Here is a 12,235-nt window from a genome sequence, read left to right on the forward strand (position 1 = left end):
AGAACAAGCAGCTTTAGAGGTGAACCCTAACTTTGAATATAATATTTAAGTCTAACGTAAGGTTTCTTAGATTGGCTCCCTTATGTGTTCGTTTCCTGCCGCTCCAGGAAATGAAAGCAACTGCCAGTCGGCGCCTGAATGCCTCTAAATATTCACATTATTTAGCTTTTGGACTCAGGTTGCATGAGTGAAGCCACAGTGGCACTGAGGAAGACTAGCTGCTGTAGAAAACCCAGCCATGGGCCTGCATGGGTGTTGAGTCTCATTAAGTTGTTTGTCAGCCAGCGCTGAAGAGTGCCAGCGCTCGGACACCAGCCTGAGCTGCAGCCGTGCCAATCAATACAGTACACACAGTATCCGCTCTCACCCTGTGTCTCTGTGAGCAGGTTGGCACGCATGCTGGCAGGAGGACAGAGCAGGGCGGGGCTAAACCAGCATCCATCGCTCATTACTACAGCTCCTGCCCCGGTGCAGCCACCAACAGGCCGGGCAGAGCGAGACACTGCCTGTTTGAATGCTGCTGTACTCTGCAGACATGAAGGATGCGTTCTGTGAAGTTTGGGAAGTCTGTTTAAACACTTTCTCATGAATCGTTAGATGAGCCGATTGAAAACCCTCCCATATAACGTATATCTGTTCAATATGAAGCTGCCACCACCAGCCGGTTGTGTAAACAACAGGTTGTGTTTTTAGAGTGGGCTAGTCCAGCCAGCTTTCTCCAGTCTAAGCCAACCAGCTGCTGCCTGTAGCTTCATGTTTACATGACGATTTAAGTTCTCCAGTCATTTTAGCCCGCTGCTGATACCCGACTCTCTGGTGGTGTCATGTCTTTTTGTCTCGGGAGTCATAGTCCTGGTCAGAGCTGCTGCGGATCACCTCCATACTGTTTCCCTTGTCTTCAAACTGGCATCTGCCGGTCTCAGAGGCTGTGTTCAGTCCCAATTTGGTGTCCAGCCATGTTTACTGGGAGGCTGGTTGAGAGAGCCCCGTTTCCTGCGGTAACTCCCAACCTCATACCTTCTGGGGGGGAGCTGCCTTCGAATTCTGGCCATTTCCTACAAATTACACATTTTAAATAGGCCTATCATTCATCGCCCATTCGTGTTTCGACATCCCTCATAAGTTTTCTCTTCCTGTCTATCATCCTCACTGCTTTCCAAAAATCTGCGTAACTGAGTCGCCTCTTCCTGCCTGCATATATGTGAAGGATCAGAGAAACCAAATAGTATCGACGCTCAGCGCTCTTGCTCAATAAAATCAAAGTAGATGAGATTTCCTCCATCTGTGGAAGTGTAAACCCGTGTGCCAATTCACATTTCGGCTACTGACAGGAAAACAGCAAAGTGGTAGTGGTGGTAAATAGAAAAGTGCCAATCATCACGAGGCAAACAGTATAACAAGCGGTATAAATAGAAATCAGTTAGTGTTTGAGAGAAGGCTGTGATTTTGTTTTGTTTTTTCCAGATTCTGTCTCGTCTGAGTAGAACTTGCAAAAGTTTGATGCAACTTCCTATTATTTATACTGAAAATGTATCTCACTGTATGCAAATGTAGATGAGCCCTCTACAACAGGTAAAGAGTTGTGCAAATAAAGTTGGATCTAAGATATATCATTCACATTCAGTTTTGAAAGGATGGATTTAGATTTCTCACAGGTTTTTTTTATTTGTAGCTGGCAACCGTGAATTAATAACTGTTGCTTCCAGATTTGAGATGCGTTAGGTGGGCTAGCTGGCTTCAGCTAATGCTAACATTTAATCTCCGCAAATTGGCTCAGTCTCCGGCTGACTTTTTAATATTTCCAAATGAGATAAGGGTCTTCAAGTGCATTTGGTGGGTTGAGGCGTACCGAGGCTAAAGCTAGGCTACATCGCCCAGAAAAAACAAAATAGCATCTAGAGATAAAGGTGCAGCAGCTATAGCTAGCCAAATTGTTTTAGTAGCTACTGTATCATAAATACTAATACTAATTAATAAAATGTAGGCTAATTATTTGTTTAAAAGTATCCCTTAAGTCAAAAGTAGCCGATTCTAAACCTCTTCAAACCAAATAAAGTGCAGGACACAGAGCTGCTAATGACTTTAAACTCTAATATAGTAGCCTAGCATCTTTAACTCCCATACAGTCAATGTTTCAGTCCTGAAAAGGTATTTTTCTAACCTGTAAGCCCACAACACAAGGTAGTTTTTTGGCTAATCCCCCTTTTGCGTTTGGAAGTAATGCCAGGTTACGAGGTGGCAAGATAGTTAGCTTAACATATTAGCATTTGCAACTTAAGTTGGAGCAGATCACAATGTTTAACCCATTCCTTACACGTTGGCAGTTTTATTTTGAGGTTTTTGGAAAGGCCGTGCTGTCAGGCTATGATCGGGAGAGGTAGTAAATGGTCAGTTATAATAAAAATGGTTTGCAAACACAGTGTACTGTGTGACCAACCATTATTGCCAAAGACTACCAAAGAGTCCAGAGCTCAGACTTAACTGGGTGTCACATGAATGTGGGTGTCGTTGGGGAAGAAACTGAAGATGCACGACTCTGTGATCGTGACCTCGACCCAAATCAAAACGGCGACCTCGGTGCTAATCACAGGGCTCCCTAGAGCATCCTTTCATGTGGGCCGAGGCGAGGGCTTCAGAAACACAAGACGCTGCCGCTGTCATTAGCTATTAGCGTGGAGGTCAAAGCTTTCATTTGGACGGGGTCATTGTTTTTCAGCAGCCGGAGACTGACAGTGGTTTTACCACACGGGAGAGTCGCCACAGGACTTTTAGCAGCCCTCTAATGTCCATTCACGGGCCGTCCTCTGTTCTGTGCACTGTCGAGTTGTAAGTACAACAAACAGTAAAGGGAATCGGTAGGCTGTTTTTGTTCAGTTTGAGAAAATTATGACGTGACGGCGATAGTAATTGTCTTTTTTGATTGAGATAATCGCCATTCATCGAGTATCACAGTTGCTCTTTGTTGGTAATTCAGTCTTATAAAATGTATACACATTTCCACGTGCCAGTTTTTAAAGACTTGTCGCCATGAGATGCTGAAAATAATAATATTTTTTTGTACATGTCAGCTCAATAAGAAACATTCAATAAGCCAGAGGTGGCTGACATTATTAGCCAGTAGCGTTGGTTTAATAGAAGGTCAACATCAGCTCAGTATATCAACAAATCAATATATTCGTCTCACCCTGTGCAGGACTGTTAAACGTGGTGTATCATGGACCCGTCCTTTTGTTTCTGCACTAACCCGTGCACTGCAGAGACTAGTCCCTGTCTATCTGTCAGCCTGTCAGTCTCTCTGCCTGCCTCCCCCCGGGGTGCTGCTGTGCTTAAACATCCCTCCAGGCAGGATACAAAACTCTGACAGGGGCTCAGCCGATCCTTAAAAGATGGAAATGTGAAGATGTGAAATCTCCAGAATGTGGGGAGTAGGAAATGTCTGAAATAGGTGGCAGCCTCACCGCCTTGGGGCATAGTTATTGTCCTGTTTCCTCCAACAATTCCCGTCATCGGCGCTCACTGCAGGCAACAAACTGCTCGGAGACACGGCTATCTGAGCACTGACACACTCAGTATTACGCAGGAGAACAGAGTGCATCCTGACATGAAAAATCTGCAGGGACTTTCAGCCTTTTCTTCCGAGGTAGAGCATGGTCAGCCAAACCCAGAGGCAGCGAACTGGAGCCTGATCCCAGGGAAGGCACAGTGCATGCTGGGAGGTCACTGTGAAGGTCACTGCACTTTTCAGTGTGCAGCTAAACATGGATGTTAATACAGAGAAATGCACGGGGCTGGGAGGAGCACTGCAGGCCAGCCGATCCTCGAAGTCATGCAAATGAGCTGGATTTTCTTGCCCTGGAAAGCTCCAACATCACAACCCCTATCAAGACTTGACAGAGGCTCTCCAAACCTGAGGCGCTTGTTCTGTAGAGACCAGCTCACACAGAGTTCTCATATCTGTGGATAAAATGTGGTTTGAACAAGGCTTTGAATATAGGCTTTTCAAGGCAGATACTGGGATTGTGGGAGGAAAAGTTTAAACAACACATGCAATATAAGATTTTAATGCAGGTTTGACATTATACTTTTCATCCTGGGAAATAATTGTGGCTATTTTGACTCATTTATCATAATAACTCACAGTCCAGTCGCCAGGATACAAGTTAACGTATGCAAACGACTGATATGTTCACATTTGTACGTGCCACACTGACATTTCTACAAAATGCGTTATGTCGCATTCACGTTACATGTTTATGACCTGAATTTCGTATCAGGAGGTGGAGGGGATGGGGGTGGACTGACAGGCGAGAAGGCTAGCAAGCCAGTGACAGCTGTTCAGGGCTGCGTTTCAGCATTTGTAAGTGTGACACCACTGAACATGTTTAAGATGACCTCTGACCATCTGTCAACAAAGACGGGCTTTGATTCGTAGGGGTGTTTTTTTGTTTTTTGTTTCTTTTTTTGTTGTTGCTAACCGCAGGAAGAGCCAAGCCTCGCCCCTTTTTTGGGAATTGAATCCAGGGTGTCAAATGATGTCCGATTGACACCCCTTAGCCTCGAGTGCTTATCCTTGGTGTCCCAGAGGTTTGAATATATATCTTTTATTTTAGTGTGTAAGTTTGACTGAGATCATTTAAGCAACCGGGCTTGTGGACGTGTCTAAATTAAGAAAGACTGACTCGACCTTAATGCATTCATTACATTTTGCAATTAGGCATTCAGTTTAAAGATTACATTAAAATCTTTATGTACGTGTCTTTAATTTGCATCTATATGAAACAGAGTGTCCAGCACAGCAGTGCACATAGGCGGTGTGAAACTGTAAAGGCTTAGCAACAGCTCTAGAAACTAAAACATACATCTGTTAGTTTGGACCGAAATGGACTATTTAACAAATTCCCAATGATATTTTTTGGCTAAATGAGATCAGATTTTGTGAATAAAACAATATCCATGAAATGAAAAAAGGCAGAATCAACTTATTAAAGCTTAAAACGCAGAAATCAGCCAGGCTTATATCTGTAAAATCCTTGTGATGTTCGACCTGTTTTTACCTTTTTCTCTCTGCAACAGAGCCTCTCTGAGGTTTCTTGAACTTTTCGTGTCACCTTGAGATCTCGCGCTATTAAAAAGCCCCACAGTCAACAATCAATAAATTTGGCTGGCCCTCTATCCCTCTTTTGTCTCTGCAAATGAAGCTGATGGATGAAAAAGAGCCCTGGTGGCCTCTCCCAGGTAATGTGCTGTGAACGGCCGTGTCAATATCTTCAGGGTTAACAGGATAGAGGGATGGAGGCTTGAGATGGAGGGGGAATTTAGGAAGAGCGATGCATTTAGAGCGGGACAGAGGAGCAGGGTCAACTCTCGGGACAACTTAATATTTAATCAACCCACCTCACCGGTAACCTTAAACCCCACAATCCCCTCTGGTTGCACAAGGAGACAAGTGGGAGAGTAGGGGGAGAAACGGAGAAAGACAGGGGGAGGGCGAGACGACACTTTATCTTTCAAATGGTCTTGTGCTTTGACTGAGTGGGAATTAAGTGAGAGAGAAAATGGAGGGAAAGAAAAGATGAGACGGGGGGACGTTTGCTGGGTGACAAAGACGACGAGATGACGGTGTGCGGCAGACAGAGACAGAAAGAAAAATGGCCGCAGGTGAATAACGGCATTAAAGTCTTCTTCTCCGGGCTCTTTCAGGCAAGGTTAAAGAAAGTGATAAGCACATCATGATGTTGAATGATGACTTGATGGATATAGGTGGGACAGGGAGCAGAGACATTACGGGGTTGGGTCAAAAACACATCCATAAAGGTCCTCGCTAGTGATGCAAAATGTTCTTAAGCTGCGGCTCAAGAGCTGCAGTCATTTCCATACAATCAGTGTAACACAGAAAGCTACAGTGTTCAAGTTGGAAGGTTTTATACACACAAAAGCAACCAAATGTGAAGAAAGCACAATATATTTTAAAAGCTGACTTTACTTCAGTCAGGAAACTGATGAAGTAAAGCAGACTATTAAATTTAAGTTGTACAAACTAAAAACTTAAAATGAGTCTACTGTACTTGGTCATTTTGAGGAAATCGGCTTCCTCATAGTTCTTAAAGTAAAGTCACTTTGTGAGATTTTACTGTGTAGCAATGCTAAAGGAAAAAAACAAAAGTACGGAGGTCATGGTAATTGTTATAAAGCATTCAATTTGATTAATATTTAAATGGGCAATAAAATGTGAATTAATAAAATGTTTTTTTTTTCTGTATTAATGAATCTATTTAATAATAAATAAACAGGTAAAATTTAAAACAGTTTATATAACAAAAAGAAAAAAATCAAACCCAAATAAAAATCAATAATGATTTCAAAGCAATTCAAAATTAATTCAAAAATACAGGTTTATAAGAAAAATACATCGCATTTAACTGACACACACATCATGGAAGTTATTTAAACAAACCTGCATTCATGAGACCCTAACCCCAGTGAAGATTGATTTGCACTGCAGGATGTGTACGTATAAATTATTTTCTCTTCCATACTCAAGTGGCCCCTACAGCCTGCTTTAAAGTGTTAGACAGATAGTGTGAACATATTTATTTGTAATGACCCTCACCAGTGCTTTGGGATAAAAATTTAATGTTTGTATCCAATAAAGTGCTCACCAAATATCATGGCAACCTGCCAATTAAAAAAATAAATATCTTGTGTGCAATTCTCTATGAATCATGAAGCGCTTGGTAGATTTCCTGCCAATCTGCCTGTAAGATTTTGATACAAGTGTACACGTGAAAGGCTTTGGCCTGATTGTGGCAGAGGCACAAAGGTCAGCGGGTCACTAAAATCATTAGTATTCTGCCTCTGGAGACCACAAATAACCATATTAAATTTCACGGCAATCTGGCAGGTAGTTGTTGAAATATTTACTCCAAACCAACAATGTCCTTGAGACTATTTCACATAATCCCCGAAAAGGCAAGATCTGTAATCAGCACATGAACCTTTCACACAGAATATAAAACCTGTGAACATACTGTGTCGCCTCCTGTGCTCTGTAAGTGGGAGGAGGGTTTCTGCAGCCTTCATGTATGTCTTATTTTCCGTCGCTGCTGCCTTAATGCTATAAATGCCTCTGAAACAGCACAGATTATAAGAAAACACTATAACTTCCAAAGGCGATACTTAGTGACTTTCCTTCAAGGACCAATAATCATATAATTTCAGAAAAATCTAATGTTGTCTTCTTATTTTTTACCTGCATCACTGTAAATCCCTCGCTCTTACTGTCGTTCTCATAATTTATATGTCAGCAAGGCAGCAGCGGCTTGTATTTAAAGGGGATATTATAGACTGGCATGAAGCTGCTGCTCTTCAAAGCTTGACCAGGCCACCGAGTTGTTTAACAATTTGTTGATGGCGATGAATGACAAATGCACTGCGCTTGTGTACCGCTTTTCTACCTTAACAGATGAAGCGTTTTACAATTTGCCACTCATTCATCACACACACACACACACACACACACACACACACACACTGGCAGTGGCGGAGCTATGATGCAGTGTGTTCATATCAGAAACAATTCAGGGTTCAGTGTCCTACTCAAGGACACTTTGACAAGTGGACAGAAGGATTAAACCACTAACCCTGTGATTAGTGGACGACCCGCTCTACCTCCCCATGAAATTGCTATATTAAAGTCACTGCTTTTTGGTCATAACTTGAAAAATATATAAATTATCAAACTTTTCTAATTGTCCAACAGCTTCGTACATTGCAAGAAATTGTGTGTATAAAGAAATATATATATATATATATATATATGGTATGTCAAGGACAGTGGGATCAGCCAAATAGTGCATGTGTACCGATAAGGGCCACAACATTTTGAGTAGTTACTAGGGAACAATTGAGGAATGAATGAGGAACTAACTGCAAGTAAACCATTAGTTAATGAGTAGGTAATGATCAGTTAATGACTAGTTAATTAGGAAATAAGTGAATCAAGAACGACTTGATAATCGATAAATCATTAATAAGTAGATAATAGTGAATTACTAGAGAACAGACCAGGAGATCCTATATTAATGAATCATTAGGTAATGATTAGATAATGAATATCGATCATACTGACCACTTCCTTCATGAGTGATTTCTGATTAACTCCTGTTCACCCCAAGTGGTAATGTGTCCCTTATTGTAAAGTGTTACCGATCATGGCTTGTACTGTACTTGTACACAGCCTGTTTCAACAGATTTGGGTGTGGTGCTCTGGAGACCTGACAACTTTTGGAGGATTATTTTGTAAATAATCTGTATGTATGGTTGCATGCATAATAACAGCACAGTATCAGCACACACAGCCTGATCAGGCACCGGTCTTGCTGTAGTTACTGTTGAGAGCCCAGTGGAGGATGAGCAATGAGCGTCCAGCCAGCCGTGGCCACCGCTTGGCACTTTCCTCCACTGCAGCTGTTGACTGCTGCCTATCAGCCTGTGGGTTAAGGTTGGCTTTCCCATCGAGCCCGCCGGGCGCCACAAAGCCTCAGGGTGTTGGGGGGTTAGCGGTTAAATGGATCCCTGGTAGAGAGGAGGGTGTATGGGGGGGAGGGAAGCGATGAATGGCAGCAGGTATGCAGGCAGATGGGCCGCCGGGAGCCCCGGCGGGTCCCTGTGGAGGTGCAGGCGGCCGAGTTCAGCACAGAGCCACCCAGCCTGGCGTCAGCACTTTGGGGAGAAGCTGGGAAAGTGCTGAGGCGGCAGCCACGTGGGGAGATGAGGTGAAGTGGTGAAAATTTAAACCAGCCTGATGAAAGTTTAAGTGTGCATGTTAAACAGGAGAGAGAGGGAGGTAAAGTATGAAAGGCGAAAGGATGGCAGGAGGTGACTGGGGGGGGGGAAGGACAGTTTTGGGAGCTTTTCTCATTGTTTCCCCTGCATGACTCAAACAACTGGCTGCTTCTCAAACACCAATATGACTTTAATATAACCTGACAAATGAGGGTGTAACGCAGCTTTTTTTTTTTTTTTTTTTTGACCCTGGTTCGACCTCAAAAGTAACATCATATCCCTCCTCCAGTTTTCCAGTTTTTGCTTCTTGATAATTAGCTGCAAGGACGCTGTTTCTTTTCAAGGACGCAGGCTACATCCCTCTGCACTGCGGCCTGGCTCATATACATGCCAGAGCCCCGTAGCACTTTTGTTGACTGCCATTCACATGATGCTACATAAAGCAGCCAGTTAGCTCTGTGGTCTGCGGAGAAGAGTGCAGAGAGAGAGAGAGAGAGAGAGAGGGAGAGGGAGAGTCAAGCGGTGTGATTACATAAGGTTGGGTAACAGGCTCACTGTGGGGATACACTCTCACTAGACGGTGTTGATGGAGTCTTTCACAGGCCTGATGGGGTGTTGATTAGGATGTGCTCACACACAAGGAGCAGATGCTGAAATGGATTCTAATGTGCTTTCCTCTCTTTGTTTCCCGCTCCCTCTACTTTACATGCTCATCACTTCTTTCATCCCCGCACTCGCCGCTGCCATTTCCCCCTCTTTCTTTTGATTCCCCCTTTGGCTGTTCTCCTCTCTGCGTGAACACCAAATCACATCCCGTTCTTCCCATCGCCTCCTTCCCTCTGTCTTTTCTCTCTTCGCCGCTGTCCTCCGCTGATTTCCAGGTGCGGTACGAGCCTCCAGCATCTTCCCCATCCTCAGTGTCATCCTGCTTTTCATGGGAGGCCTGTGTATAGCTGCCAGTGAGTTCTACAAGTCACGCCACAACATCATTCTCAGCGCAGGGATCTTCTTTGTGTCTGCAGGTGAGTTTTTATTGAGCAGCGACACATCACAGTCGCTAAACTCCGTTACTGCTTCCTGCAGCAGCTTCACTGGTTCATGAATAAAAAGCTTACAAAATCACCACCAAAAAAATATATTAAGCTTATATTTTACATATTCATTCCTTGGCTTTCAAAGCTATTTTCCCAAGAGTCAAGGTCATGGATGCCTGTCTGGATGTTTATAGGATCCTAGTAATAACACTTGATATTTCTTTCATACATGTCGGGTACATACTCGGCCCAGTTGTGCCACTAATGTTACATCATCACATTTAAGTTACAGATAAGTATTTTGCAAAGAAAAAACATAACACTGTTTATTAACCCATTTCTCAAGCTGTAGATCACATACCTCCTCGCTCTTTTGGAAACGCATACTAAGAAAATTAACGCGTAAACAATCTAAAGTAACTAGGGTTGAGCTAGTACTCGGCTGAAATGAGTATCCTGTACTTTTTATGAGTACCAGTATCATCCGGGCAACGTATCAATATTCATACTCGTGGTGAGGAAAATTCAGATTTTGGATAGCTGACCGAAGTTTATAAATATCTTGTTTTTTCTCCTGTGATCAAAAAAGAAATTGTTCCGAAGCTCGACTCAGAGGCTCTTCTGTAAATAGTTTTCTAATAGATAATAAACACAGCAACTTCTGATCAACTTATATCATTTTCAGGCGTAAATTAACACATTCTGACTCCCCACACCCCGTCACTCACCGTCTAAACCAGACACGAATACAGATGATTTAGTAAAAATCAATTTTAACTATTCCTTTTTTCTTTACTGTAAAAGGCCACGTGGTCTGCACTGGTCTGTCCGGGGCTGTTTTTTCTCTTTTGCTCTGCAGCCACAAGTCTCTTCTTTTATTCTTCCGTCTTTTGTCCTCTTTTCTCTTGATCCTGTTGCTGGGCTAAAAGCCACCCATTGGGATTCGTCTCTAAAAATACGGTGTCCCTGACACACTTTCCCTATGATCCATCTTCCACGATACAGCATGTCAAACATTTCTCCGTGTGTGACTAAACTAACAATGTGGAGATATATGATGGGCTCCAGCGTGTTATACTCTGTCTCGAATGATCTGCGTCAAGACCTGAAGCCGCCTTGTTTCTTGCTGCAAGGGCAGAGATTGGGAGTGTACGATCAGTCATGTTGGATGGAGAGTTGGACAGGATTAGTACACTGTGTACAGTGCATGAATCAGCGCTCTAAACATATTGAGTATGATACTGCATGTTAAGTAAAGCATACCAAGAATAACTCGGTCTATGAGCTCATCCTGACTGATACTTTCTGTCTTCTTTTTTTCTTGTCTTCTTGTCTTTGTCCTTTTCCCCGTGAACCCCACCCCTCTCCCGATGTGTGGCACCTGTCCTCCAGGCCTGAGCAACATCATCGGGATCATCGTGTACATATCAGCCAACGCGGGGGACCCTTCAAAAAGCGACTCGAAGAAGAACAGCTACTCATATGGCTGGTCCTTCTACTTCGGCGCCCTCTCCTTCATCATGGCTGAGATGGTGGGCGTCTTAGCAGTGCACATGTTCATCGACCGCCATCGACAGCTGCGAATAGGGGCGCGCGCGGCCGACTACCTCCAAGGCTCGGCCATAACGCGGATCCCCAGCTACCGCTACCGCTACAGACGTCGCTCGCGCTCCTCCTCCCGCTCCACAGACCCATCACATTCCCGCGACACCTCGCCGGTGGGCCTCAAGGGTTTCAGCGCGCTGCCATCCACGGAGATCTCCATGTACACGCTGCCCCGGGACACGCTCAAGTCCTCCGGCACGCCCACCGCCACCTACAACTCTGAGAGGGACCACAACTTCCTGCAAGTCCACAACTGCATCCAGAAGGACCTGAAAGACTCGAGCCACACCAACACAGCGAACCGCCGCACCACGCCGGTATGAGGGAGTCGACACAAGCCAGGCCAGCCCGGCGGAGACCAGGAGACACGGGAACCCCTGTGGGTGCAGTACGCCCCGGGAGACGATGGATTTCCATGTTTATAGACATTTGTTCTTTTTGTTCAGCTGCATGACTTTTCCATTACCATTGTTGAGAGAGTTTCAACAAGTCTGCTGTGTTCCTGGATTGAATGGCAGAGCAGCGAGAATGGGTCAGGTTGTACCGAGAAAGCGAGTTCTGTCATTTTTCTGGGCAGGAGTTTGTTTGCGAGGTTCGGGGCACTAAAAGGGAGGGTGGGAGGGCCGGGGCATTTATGAGACAAAGAGTTCATGATTTCATAGCCCTTTGGTTTGACAGTTTCGCCCCACATGTTTGGTTGGAGCAACAGGTCAAGCTCCCCCTCAGCCAGCCCGCCGCTCAGACATACACCTCTTTTATTTATTGACTCATTTGTTCATTTTTTGCATTAAAACTGTGAATTGTTACAGTTT

General features: G+C 44.1%; 1 protein-coding gene across 1 annotated transcript in view; it reads left to right on the forward strand.

Annotated features, from left to right (window-relative positions):
• cacng2a (calcium channel, voltage-dependent, gamma subunit 2a) overlaps positions 1-12,030 on the forward strand; it is a 60,669-nt gene extending 48,639 nt beyond the window's left edge. Inside the window, exons 3-4 of the mRNA XM_084371305.1 lie at positions 9,666-9,806; positions 11,211-12,030. Of these exons, the coding sequence (XP_084227431.1) occupies positions 9,666-9,806; positions 11,211-11,746 (677 nt within the window). The 3' untranslated portion in view covers positions 11,747-12,030. The remainder of the gene's footprint in view (positions 1-9,665; positions 9,807-11,210) is intronic.
• The last annotated feature ends 205 nt before the right edge of the window (positions 12,031-12,235 follow it).

Source organism: Pagrus pagrus (genome assembly GCF_965226575.1).
Source record: "Pagrus pagrus genome assembly, chromosome: 13".
Taxonomy (NCBI): domain Eukaryota; kingdom Metazoa; phylum Chordata; class Actinopteri; order Spariformes; family Sparidae; genus Pagrus; species Pagrus pagrus.